The sequence below is a fragment of the Poecile atricapillus genome, chromosome Z (assembly GCF_030490865.1).
Source record: "Poecile atricapillus isolate bPoeAtr1 chromosome Z, bPoeAtr1.hap1, whole genome shotgun sequence".
NCBI lineage: Eukaryota > Metazoa > Chordata > Aves > Passeriformes > Paridae > Poecile > Poecile atricapillus.
In genome coordinates, this window is record NC_081289.1 from 105,470,493 (window position 1) to 105,484,179 (window position 13,687).

The following is a 13,687-nucleotide window of genomic DNA, read 5'->3' on the forward strand; positions in this document are numbered from 1 at the left end:
TACTGTGCACCATGTTTTGAAACTCTGCAGTTTCCATGGAGAAGTTCTCATGATTGTTCCTAATGCCATATTTGTTTTATTTCTTTCTAGGGCAATATGTCCTTCTCTTGTTCAGAGCCACAGGTGGTTCCTGTTACATTTCTGAGCTCCAGCAGTTTCCTGGCACTGCCAGGCACATCAGGGCAAGATGAAGTATTTGTCAGTTTTCAGTTTCGCACTTGGAACAAGGAAGGACTTCTATTATCCAGTAAACTGCACCAGTCTTCAGGTGGATTCCTCTTATATTTGAGTGATGGCAGAGTCAAAATCAATCTTCATAAAACAGGAAGAGTAATGAGTGACATCGCTGCAGGTAACAAAAATGAAGAAAAAAATTCCAAGGTTTCTATGCATGAAAGAAAGAAAAAAATTAAATCTTATTTACTTAGTACTTGCTTTCTTGACTTATTTTTATGATTAGTTTGTGTGCAGCTGTGCTTTACTTGTGGGAATTTTATACCCAATTATTTCTAAATGCTTTCTTTTTCCACAAACATACCTATTCTTTTTTTTCCCCATGAGTGAGCAGAAATTACTTGCAGTAATATAGACTGAAAAATTGAGTCCTTAGCTTAACATGCATACAATATGTACAGCTCATGAGTATAACCTGGGAAATCTAAGCAGATTTTTCAGTTGTGAAGTGTAAGAAATTTAGTCTCTTACTGTGTCAAGCTAAGCCATTAAGATGTTTTTCGCCATTTGTCAGTGCTTTCAAAAGGTATTAAGAAACTAATTTTTTTAAAGTTGTGCATCACTATAAATATGGCATCTATTATTTTTTAGAGTTTTCAATTGCAGAGATGTCCATTAAACTGGGACAGTGGATGTCCAATACCAGACTGTATTTCAGAAAACTGGGGCAAGTTCGAGTCTATGGTAAAAAAAAAAAGGGACTTTAGGAAAATGAATACCTGAGAGCTAAAGGGTCACTTTTGTATTTAAGTACTGAGTTAAGACTAGATCATCTAGTTTTGGTAGTGCACTGCTAGGCATCCCACAGGGTAAAACATATTTTCAGAATGTTAGTACCTTCTAGTCCTCTCATGAGTAATTTTAGCCCTGGCAAACAAATATGTCAAGACAAAAGGATGAAGCAACTGTAGTGATACACAGTCATGTTAGAGAATATTCAGTTGGGATTCTAAGTAGATTCCAGTTTTAACTTTCTCTCTGCCTGGCAGGAATGGGACTCTTTCACAAAGAGTCTCCTCAGTTTTCCTGAGTGCTGTTGGCACTTGATGTGAGAACAAGACCAGTCAGGAATCTCCATCTTTCAGGAAATATGAGACTGGGACAGAAAAACATCATCTCCACTTTTGAAGACTTTTTATAAAATGCTGAGATCCAGTAACATCTCATATAATATCATCACCATCACCTAGCAGCACTTCATCAGTATTGTAGTATTCTCTGGCAGTTGATGTATCACAGCTACCTTAGAGCTTCTCATTATTTATGCAAACAAATTAAATTCTGCCCTGTACTTGTAGATGGATTATATGATGTGATATGATATCCTGAGTTCTAAGACAGGAAAAACTGCACGATAGAGATTAGGTGGATAAAAGGGGTTACAAGGAGTATGAGGAAATTGAGGCTGGGGTTGGAGTGGTGTCTATATGGATAAAGATGACGAGAGTCCAATAACTGGAAGAATATATTGTAGAAGCAATGGTGAATTTGGATGCAAAAACTCATTTATGATATCCAAAACATCACTTGATCTTTGATTTATTTTGACCCATACACAAGCATGTATTTTCCATTTCATATTCACAAAGCAGAATATTATCAGTATAAAAGAAGCCAAGTTAGTTCCAGGTATGTAATGATAAACCAGTGAGAAATCGCCAAACTACTTCTAATGAGTATAAAGACAAAATAAGAATGAACTGATCTAAATTGTTCTCAAAATTGATTAGGCAGTGTAAGGCAGACAGAGGGAGCAAAGCAGAACCAAGAAGGACAAAGAAACAACCACTGGATTTGAGTATGAGGTCTCCTTAATCGTCATTCCGTGCTCCTGTTTCTTTTATATTGATTCTTGACTTTATTGGCTCTTAATAAATGAAAATGTCCATGTAGGGTAAAGGGGGAAGGGAAGGTGGGGGAAGGGAAGGGAAGGTGGGGGAAGGGAAGGGAAGGTGGGGGAAGGTGAGGGAAGGGAAGGGAAGGTGCGGGAAGGGAAGGTGCGGGAAGGGAAGGTGCGGGAAGGGAAGGTGCGGGAAGGGAAGGTGCGGGAAGGGAAGGTGCGGGAAGGTGCGGGAAGGGAAGGTGCGGGAAGGTGCGGGAAGGGAAGGGAAGAGAAGGTGCGGGAAGGTGCGGGAAGGTGCGGGAAGGTGCGGGAAGGTGCGGGAAGGGAAGGTGCGGGAAGGGAAGGTGCGGGAAGGGAAGGTGCGGGAAGGGAAGGGAAGGGAAGGGAAGGGAAGGGAAGGGAAGGGAAGGGAAGGGAAGGGAAGGGAAGGGAAGGGAAGGGAAGGGAAGGGAAGGGAAGGGAAGGGAAGGGAAGGGAAGGGAAGGGAAGGGAAGGGAAGGGAAGGGAAGGGAAGGGATAAGAGAGTGAGATAGAGAAGAAATTGCCAAGTTCATTATGTTTCTACAGGTGCATAATGATTACAAGTAAAGTTTTAAACCGTTGATTATTTTAACTCAGGAAAAGACTATAAGCCTTTAACAACCACAGATAATTTACATAAATACTTTGATCCTGTTCCTGTGGGTGATAATGGGATCAGCCCTTTCTATTTTTTATTATCTAAAATAACTGATGGACAACGAGTACCGCTTTAATGACAAGAGATTTCCCTAGGCTTACCATTTGAAAATGTCAATTTCTTAGTAAGAATGTCAGTGGTATATAGTTAGCAGTGATGAATTTGGCTTTTTAGGAGCTGTTTCAATTGCTGTTCAATTAGGTGATGTATGTTAAAAAACTGTTGCCATGCACTGTCATTTTAACAGACTGGCTGATGGTGGTGGCACTTTTAACAGCTGTAGGTAGACTTGCACATGCTGCAATTTATTCACTTTCAAAGCTGCAATGCAATAGGTAAAATATTAGTGTAAGCATCCCAAAATAAATCTTTACATTCTATGCTGAAACAGAATTTAATGCTCTCATGCTAGGTTAAGCTTTCTGTTCATAAAGTCTAACAGGATGAGTTGTGTTCGTCTTTGTGAAGGCAAAAACTACAGCAAAATCATCTTATTCTCTTCTGAGAAGGAATTTATCTAACAAAACCATATGGGAAACTTTTCCTTGAGTTTTTGAAGTGTTTGTTGTAGCAATCACTGAAGCAATTCAAGTCTGCATTTGGAGATTGAGTAATTAAATTATGAATGGTTGGACAGAAGATTTGCTCCCCTACAGGCAAGGACTTATGACCTGGCTTTGACACGTACACATGCGCGCGCACACACACACACACATACATAATATTTGATAATTAAATCCGAGCATATTTCTTTGTGCATAAGTTTTAAATTAATTATCCTGTGTTTTTTAAGAATTTCTTTAACCATATAAAACCAAGGAGAATGGCATGCTAATTCATAAGTAATTACGTATGTTATAGTAAGTTCTATAAATTCTTTCTTTTGCGGAATGGTTGCTTAAGATCTTTCATTTGTAGCCTCTTTTGCAAGTGGTACATCAAATATTCACAAAGAAATAACATCAATTTGAAAAAAGAGAAATCAACACAAAGTTAATTTGTTTTGAATTATGAGACCAAATTGAATTACAGTATGTGTAAATTTTAGATCTTATTACTCTGTTTCTTCTGTGACCCTCTATTTCTATGCAGCTTTTAATTTCCATGCAGCTTTTAATTAAGTGATGTTAATAATAATAGGATTTCATTGTTATACTTCAGACTAATCCTCTAAACTTTTTTTTTTTTGTTTCTCACTGATCTTCTAATAATTTTTATACATTGTATTTTATAAATGTGTTCCTGAGGTCGGGTATCATTGTTCTGCAAGATATCACATAGACCCTATTTTAATACTTAGATTTAATGGAACTAATGAGGATAAATGGACATCTTGTTTAATAGCTACCTTATTATATATTAAAAAAATGAATTGCTTTGTTTTTCCTACTTGTTTCTGGTTAAGCATTCTTCTAACTCATAGTACAGCAGCAGACAACATGAGTTTCAGATGGGATATGTTAGTAGTCCACTGGCCTCTTCCACTTAGATGGTGTACTACTCCAACACAAGCTCCATACAAGCAAATGTGAATTTAGTCAAGGTTCTCAATTCAAGGGCTAAAATGAACAGTTTTCTTCAGAGTGTCTTGTGCTCCCACAATGGCATTCCTTAGTTCTCAGACTTAATAAAAGGGATTTCTAGGAAGTCTTATCTTCAGCTGCATGAACATGGTTGAATATCTCTAATCATGCCAGCCTCTAAAAAGGGGAGATAAAATATACATTCCAAAATTATACAGTAGGACGGTAAGCTGAATTACAATCAACAAACCAAAAAGTGCAAAATTCGTATTATTAATTTTCCAGTAACCAAAACTTCTGATGGTCTGAAATACCAGTCTTTTTATGTTAGGACAGACTCCCACCTACCTTCACAGTCAGATATTGCAAGGTTTGGAATATGGTTTACCCACCAGAACAAGAAGCTACTGAAGCAGGATGCACAAATAAAAATTAAAAGCAGTTATCCTTGTAACAAGTAAAATAAAGTGACAGTTTTTTGCTGGATTTAATGTTTTCAGTAATGACATAGGTAGTGAGATCAAGTGTATCCTCAGCAAGTTAGCTGATGACACCAACCTGAACGGTGCAGTTGATTTGTGTTAGGGAAGGAATGCAATCCTTTATAGATTTGAAAATGGAGGGTGCTTGATAGACTTGATGATTGGCCCATGTGAAACTCATGAAGCTCAACTAAGCCAAATGCAAGTTTGTGCACCTGGTTTTCAATGCCCCCCAGTATCAGTACAGACTGGGGGAGGAAGGAATTGAGAGCAGGCCTGCCAAGAAGAGCTTGGGGGTGCTGGTAGATCAGACCTCGATGCTTCAAGCTCTAGGGTCCCCAACACAAGAAAAACATGATCCTGCTAGAGGGAGACTGGAGTAGGGCCATGAAAATAATCAGAGGGCTGGAGCATGTCTCCATGAGGACAGGCGCAGAGAGTCAGTATTGTTCAGCCTGGGAAGAGAAAAAGCTTTAGGGAGACCTCATTGTGGCCTTTCAATACTTAAGAGAAGGCCTATAATAAAGATTTTTATTCTTTTTTCCCCCAATGATCTGTAGTGGCAGAGCAAGAGATAATAATTCTAAAGTGAAACATGTTATATTTACATGTCCACTCCTGGAAATGTTCAAGGTTATATTATATGGGGGTTTTGGCAACCTGATCTAGTAAAAAAAGTCCGTGCAAAGAAGAAGATTGATCTAATTGTTTTTTAAAGGTCACTTGCAGCCCAAAATGCTATATGATTCTATGATTCTTTGATTTATAAAGGAAAAGATAATGTATTAGAGAGATGTGACTGAGGAGAACTTGAATCATTTGGCCTACATGTGAGAGGCGGGGGCTCAAGCAAAATGTTTAGGATTTCTTGTAATGTGTTCCCTAATAAATACGCTGATTGAAGTAAAGAAAAAATTAGAGAAAATGTATATAGAACTAATCTTTAATTATCTTAAATATACTGGAGATATTATCTAGGTGATAGTTCATCTGAGTTTGCAATGTCCTTCTAGGTTTTATCTCTTCATTGTATAACAACCTCATATTTAGATTATTGTAGTCAACAATCTAGAAGTCCTAGTTATTCTATAATTTAGCTATTTGAATCTACTTATCTTTCTATTTCTTTTCTTTCTGTTTGAATAAGTCTCTTAACTCATGGACTGATACTGCAGCATATACAACATGTTCTAGAGAGGAGTACATAAATACATGAAATTTCAACAGGGAAATCACAGATCACAAATTATAGTCACTCTGCAGTCAAATAAAAGCTGTGACTAATTTAAAGGTTGTATTTTTTGTTCTTCACTGGAAGAAGTATCTCTGGTCTGAAGAACACTCAAGAACTAAGATTGACTAAGCACTTGTTAAATATAATGTGGTTACCTGCTGCCCTATGTAGAATTTATTTATGTGTACATAAGTGCTTTCAAGAATCAGGGCTATAGGTTTATTGCTTTGTGGCATCTATCACCTACACAGCCAGAGGTAATGTAAATTTGTGGTCATTGCTAAACTATCAAAATATTTTCCTGTGCATGTCCAGTAAAAGAATCAGCTGAAAACAAAATTGTCTTGTGACATTGACATGATGATTACTAAAGCTTTAAGCCTCTACAGTGTTTTGCTATTTTGCCATATTGTAATATAATGACTACTCTTTATTTTAAAATATGAATAAATCCTTTGTAACAGTCTAATATAAATATGCATTATGTGTTAAATACTGTATCGACTATCACAATGATGTTTTATTGATAACTTCTCTGGATTGGGAGGATACTCTTCACAGTCACTACTTTAAATAGATGTATTACAGGTAATTAGGCTACAACAATACTACTACAACTAAGACTTATTCACTGAAGTACCTTTATTTTTTATTTATCAAATGTGTAGCAAGGTTCTGTCTTCACAAAAGATGCTTGTGCTAATAAAGTTCTTTTTAATTTCTTTCCCATTGAAGATTTTATGTGGGCTATGGTTGCTCTCCTTGTTCCTTCTCCTTTTACCTCTAAAACATTTAGATAATGTAACAATAAGTGGAAGGTTATACTAATGTTGGGGGTTTTATTTTCCTTTCAGGTGCTGGATTAAATAATGGCCAATGGCATTCTGTATCTCTCTCTATCAAAAGGAATCGTATCAGTTTAAGAGTGGACAATGATGTGACTTCATCTGCTTATGCCTTCATACCTCTGCAGATTTATTCAGATGTGTTCTACTTCGGAGGTGAAATATTGTTTGTTTATAATGGCAGTATCCAGCAGTTACACATCAGTTTTTCCTGAAATATCTAATCAAATTAAAATAATTGTTTGGCTTGCTTCAAGTCTTCTTTGCCCAGCTTGGTTCAGGAACTGTTATGATGTTTTTAGTTTCAGTTTCCTTCAAAATTTAACGTGTTGATAGAATAAAACACCACCCTGAATCCTTGATCACATTTTAGACTGTCATGACTTGTATCATGTTCTGGTAATTGAATATAGTCTGGCTAGAAATCAAACAGACATGCAAAGCTTTCTCTTGCTGCAGACTTAATGTTCTGCAAAATGAACATTTTGGAGACTCTTCACTGGAATTACTTCAAGTTTTCACCTTAAGATTATGCTTACCTGTGTAAATACCCTCTTTGTGTGATACATAGACCTTTTTATTTAGTTTTTTTTAACCACAGTGGTATAACTTTTCTACATTTGAGGAATATAATTTGTGCCTAAAAACATATATATATATATGTATATGTATACGTATGTCTTCATTTCTCTAGGAATATGAACAGCCATTATCATCAAGAGACTATGTCATTAGTAGCATGTATTGTTACTGATAGAGTAGAACAGGTTGTTCTGTTATTCATGTAGTTTTTTGGGAATGGACTGCGTAATAGCAATGATAAACATTACCTGAGTATGTTATTAGCCTAATGCTTCCTCTCTTTTAAACATTAATTGTTGAATTATTAAATTATTATTTATTAATAATTCTCAAATTTCTGAGAAAACTGATAACTGAGGAGCTGTATACAGAACACAAAATGAGTATGGACCCAGTCATTGTCCACAGATCACTTCCTTTGAAACATAAGTTTAAAATAAATTTCATGTTCACAGGCATACTCTTATGCTACATGAGCATTCACATGAATTATCCCATCTGGCATCTACCCTATTCTACTAAAATTACCCCTTGACTTGACTAATAATCAGCGAAATCAAAGAAAGATGCAAAATATTAGTCTTGAATAACCCTTCTATGTCGGTTCGGATTCCCAGATCTCTGATTAGGTTATTTTCATCATTGCAGGGTTGATGGCACAGATGAACAGTTTAGAAGGGATGTGGGCAGTTACAAAAAGCAGCATATTTAATTAAGTTGTACAAGGGCACTTCTATTTCTGTTTTGTAGTGTGGAGAGGACAAAATAATTCCAGGAGCACTGGAAGTACCAATTGCATATCCACCCCCCAGATTCTCTGATCTCAGCCTTATCGCTGAAATCTGCAGCTCATACATCTCATACAAAGTTAGGGAATGGTAGAAGTGGGTTTCTGAGTTTAGAAAACTCTTTATTAAATTTTTATGCTATATACCACTGTCAAAATGCAGACAATGCATTTTTACTTTCTTTCCAAGTTTATATGAATATTTACTGTGTTTGTGCTGTTTGTTAAAGTATGAGTATCAGCCTTTCAGGGGACGTGTCCTGGGGACATGGTGATTTGTTTACTTGTTTTAATGAATACAAATTTTGTAGGAAATGTGTATGCTTAACTAGGAAAATGTGTAATAAACATGAAAATATTTTAGTGTATGTCAGCACAATTTCTAGTCATGCCATCATCAAGGATCTATAACCGCTCTCAGTTTTTGTAATAATAACTCACTGCAACAATAAGGGAAAATGAGATCATTTAATATTGCAATAAGCACATAATATAAATTTAGTTATTAAAGGATTTCTTCTTATCTTTAATATCCAGTGTACAATTGTAAGGAAACACAATTTAATTAATAGTATTTGTTAATCTTAATGGTATTTGTCTCTCCTCTAACAGAAGACAATTTTTGAAAAAGAAACACAAATAAAAACATCTGAGACACCATTTTGTAAAACAGCTATGTCTAAAAATTATAAACTTTTCCTGCTTTCTCTTGCCTTTACTTTTTTTTCGCTTCTTTATTTATTTACTTGAATATTTCATTGTCAAATGAGCATCATATTTTTCACCTGAAATTACAGAATTTATGTTGCCGTGCAACTCTAGAATGTTGTAAAGCATGTGGTTAGACCTGTAATTGATTTGTCAAATCGTGTGTGGTGCTGAAAACTTTCTGTGCTTCTTTTTTGACTTTTGCAAGTTCTCATATATGTTGTTCTTAAAGCAACACACTGAGTAGATAATAAACGTTTGCCTTTAGAAACATGATAACATGTTTCTAAACATAACATGATAACAATTTTGAACAGTTTGGTTCCTGAGCAGTTATACACACTGAAAATCTATTAACTTGTTACATTTCAGTTTTAATTCATTTTCTGTTCTATATTTCTCAAAAAATATATCTATACTATTTATGTTGTTGTGCAGTCATTTGAATATATTTAGTAGTTTCCACTGTCGTTTTGCTTTCCTGTATCATAAGTCTCTCCACTGTCTTTACAGGACTTCAAAAGTACCCATTAGCTCTCTGAAACAAAAAAGTGTCTTAAAACTCACTGCTTCCTAACATCCTGAAACAAGAAGGTCTTCAAATGCTGTGAACCAGAATGCAGTATTGTTTGACTAAGATCAAAGGATGACCCTTGTGCACCATTGCAGAAACAATAATACCCCTTGGAAGAAAGACAAATAAAAAGCATTTAAGCATTGTAGTGCAGGGTTTAGATGCCACTGGGAAAAACTGCTCAATGAACATGGTTTAAATCAAATTAGGATAAAAGCAATTAATTTATTTACTGCAAATGTTTAATTATTTGGCAATCAGTGAATAAGGCATTTCAGGACCAGTAAGACAATAAATAAAACACAATATTAGATTCTTACAGTGTGGATAACCAAATGGTATGTAGTCTAAGCTTCTGTTCTAAACAAGTGTGATTAGATCAAGATGTACAGGGATGTGACCACTCAGGACGTTTTACAGTTACAAAGATGGAAATCTTACAACTTCTTGGGGCAAACTGTTCTTATATTGACCACTGTCACAGTAAAAACACTTGTTGCTTGCATCTTATGCCTGATGATCCAAATTTACAGGTTTTTCTTTTTATCCTCTGCCTCTTGTCCTGTCACCATTCACTGCTGGAAGTAGTCTTACTCTATCTTCTCTATGCAGTGTTATCAGATATCTTTATCTTCTCATCTTTAGACTGAGTAGGCCCAGATCTCTCAGCCTCTCCTTATAACTGCATTCAGCTTCCTCTGGCCTCACTCTAGGATGCTGATGTCCTTCCTGTACTGGGGAGCCCAGAACAGCAGCACTCCCTAAATGGCCTCACTAGTGCCATGCAGCAGGATGAACCACTTCCCAAGCCTTGCTGACTATGCTCTTGATAATGCATCCCAGAATGTCATTGGCCTTCAATGCTGCAAGAGTACTTCCCCAACTCATATTCCAATTGATGGTCACTAGGATCTCAGGCCTGTCTCTGGACAGTTATCCTCCAGTTTGGATTGTTGTGTGGACTTGCTCCATCTCAGATTAAAAATCTTCATCTTGTTCTTAATTGATTTCATGGCATTCCTGTGCAGGCCCCTTTGATTTGCAGCCCTGCTCTACAACATTTTGTCCCTACCCCTGGTTTGGTATCAGTTGCAGGCTTGCTGAAAGTGCATGGTGTCTCATCATCCAGGTCAATTAATCAAGACATTATACATGTCATTACTGATCTCTGAATAATTTTCTGCTCAATGTTCATCAGCTGCAATTTGCAGCATCAACTGCCTGCTTATCCCACCCATATATATTGGTGAATCTAGTGATAGGGAGACCTTAGAAAACCATCAAGTCTTTGCTAAAGTCGTGGTATGCAATGTTCCATGCTCTTCCTTTATCTATACTGCTCATCACTTGAGCAAAAACAACAAAGTCAGGCATGATTTAACCTTGAAGCTGAAGTTAGCTAAAGTTAGCTTCTTGTCCTTAGCATGTTTGGAAATGGCTTTAAGAAGTTTTGCTTTGTGAATTTGCCAGGCAGTGAAATAACTAGTGCCCTAGACTAACTGCCCTCTTGTTTCTTGAAGATGGGTGTAACATCTGCCTTTTCCAATTATCAAGAAGTTTAGCGTATTACCAAGACCCTTTGAGGATTAAAATGTTAATGAATTCACAATGACAATGGCAATTGTTAAAATGGCATTGACCAGCTCCTGCAGCACCCTCAGGTGCACCTTGGGCTCACTGTTCCTTTACTGTGGATATTACATTATTTTTTCATACTCTGCGGGGATATGGGAATCTGAAGAATCAGTTGTACTAGTGAAGAAAAAGACCTTGAAGAAAGCAAGTCTGGCTTCTCCAGACCCTTGTCACTAAGTCCCCTGCCCCATGGAATATATGTATAATATCCATTATCTCTTTAGCCTTCCTTTTCTTACTGTTTACCTACAGAAACCTTTCTGTTGCACTTCAGCTTCCTTGGCAAGTTTTATCTCCTCTTGGTTTCCTAACTGAATACCTAGATGTGTAGGTAATGCCTTTGCTTTCCTCTCTATCCTGCATGTCCCTGCTACCACATTTTGTGTGGTTTTTTGTGTGTTTTTACTTACTCAGGAGCTCCATGTTTATGTTTGCAGGCCTTGCACCACACTTAATTATTTCAATATTACTATGGACTTCTCTATTGCTATGAACTTCTCTTTTGCTCTGAAGAGTTTTTTGTTGAAAGCTATCCAGCCCTTTTGCTCTCCAAGGCATCCTCGTATTCTAATATCCTAATGGTATCCTCAAAAGTAGATCCTGAACAGAAAAATTTTGGCTCTTCTAAAGTCCAGGGTTATAATTCTGGGGTTTTATTTCTTTCTTCTCTGTGGCTCATAAACTCCACAACTCCATCTTCACATTTGCTGTAACCAAGACTGTCCTTGATCTTTACATTTTCAACTGTTTCTTCCTTGTCCGTGAGTATCAGGTTCAATGGAACATCTCTCCTAGTTCTCACTGATGGTCTGCAACAAGAAGTTTCAATACTTTACAAAATCTTCTTAGCAGCTGATACAGTAAAATCACTGTTCTTAGTAACTGATTTTTTTTTCTTATTTGATTTCAATTGTGATTTAAAACTTCTTCAAATCATGTGACCTTGTATTGTAACCTAACATACTAGGAATATGGTCTCCCAGTCAACCTCTTCCTACCTTGATTCCACCCATTGCTTTGGAGCTTTTGTTGAGGTTATCCTTTAACAAAATTTTTAGTGATATTTTGCATATGCTTTAAAAACAGTAAGACTGCAGAGACGTATTTCTTTTCAGTCATATAACCATGGTTTATCAGAAGTCCTCCAACCACGAAGTTTAAAATATGCGGAGGTTTTAAAAGTTCAATTTATTTTTTGGAATTTATATATTTTTTTAATAAAATATTTCTTTTCAGCTCCAGTTTTTATTCTTCTTTCAGGCTGTCCTAGCAATGGAAACACTTCTGAATGTAATACCTCATTTGGTGGTTTTCAAGGATGCATGCGACTTATTTCCATTGGTAACAAAGCAGTGGATATGATCTCTATTCAGCAAAACAGTTTTGGCAATTTCAGTGATCTTCAGATAGATTTATGTGGCATTACAGACAGGTGAGAAAGTAATGTTTACTCATTAATTTATTTATGTCAATGTTCTAATAGTGACTTGATGTCAAAGAACAGATCACTTACAAAATGACGTGCTGTTTCTTTTGTAAGAATTCAGAAGTCCAGAATAAATGCAAAATATGTAGCATGTAGCAAATAGACATCCTTTTACTGCAAATTAACTTTGACTAATATTATTTTATGTTTCTGAAAAATTTTAAATGTCTTATTTACTTTTCATGTAACCTGCAGACACAAATCCGCTCCTGCAACCTGTAGTCCCATCCACCATTTAAAATACTGTTTTTTACAAGTTACTGCAGTTTCCTGTATTCTTCCTCTCCAGAAACACAGTAGGTAGTATCCATCACAGTGAGTGAGCAGTCATCTTTTAGACCATGGTCAGAACTAATCTCATAACTTGCAATTAGTGTCTATCTAAAACAATGGCTAGTTGAAGTGTCCCTCCCCAGGAGGAAAGACTGTATATATTCCCACATAAATGCTTGATGGAAGGACATTTCTGGATTTCAGTGTAGTGAAAGCAGAGGGGTTTACAGAACAACACAGGCTGCTGAGACAAGAGAGAGCAAACGCACAAAAAGTCACTGGAAGGAGAAGTTCTATTCTGTACACTCAAGAGAATGCAGTCAGAGACAGCTATGCTATCTTTAATCCAGAAGTGTTTTACTTGGATCTGGGTGAAAGACTGTACTGAAAGGACACAGCAGGCCGAGGGGAATGATGTGCTTTTGAATAATTCTCTCCTCCTTTCTATACTTCTAGTCTTCATAAAGTGCCTTTTGATTTCCAAAAGTCTGTCTTTTGAATTATAAGATTTTTCAAAAATTATTTATTTTTGGGAAGACACTGTAGGCAGAGATGTGCTTCAAGACAATAGCCAGTTTCAGGGGTCAGTCACACAACTCTATTTCTGTGACCTGCTATCCATTCCGAGAAATAACACAATGTACAGCTATGCATGTTCTTGTTTTGGAAACACTCACTACTCCTTGTAGCTGAAAGATGAAAAAAATACTAGCTATTTGCCTAATTATTCATAAAAGTTAAGAGAGAAATGTCTAAGACAAGGATGAAGGTTCTGCCAAAAATATGATTCTTTCAATTGTAT

General features: G+C 36.5%; 1 protein-coding gene across 1 annotated transcript in view; it reads left to right on the forward strand.

Annotated features, from left to right (window-relative positions):
• CNTNAP4 (contactin associated protein family member 4) overlaps positions 1-13,687 on the forward strand; it is a 202,679-nt gene that overhangs the window by 139,483 nt on the left and 49,509 nt on the right. The window contains exons 8-10 of the mRNA XM_058826085.1: positions 91-352; positions 6,850-6,996; positions 12,387-12,558. Of these exons, the coding sequence (XP_058682068.1) occupies positions 91-352; positions 6,850-6,996; positions 12,387-12,558 (581 nt within the window). The remainder of the gene's footprint in view (positions 1-90; positions 353-6,849; positions 6,997-12,386; positions 12,559-13,687) is intronic.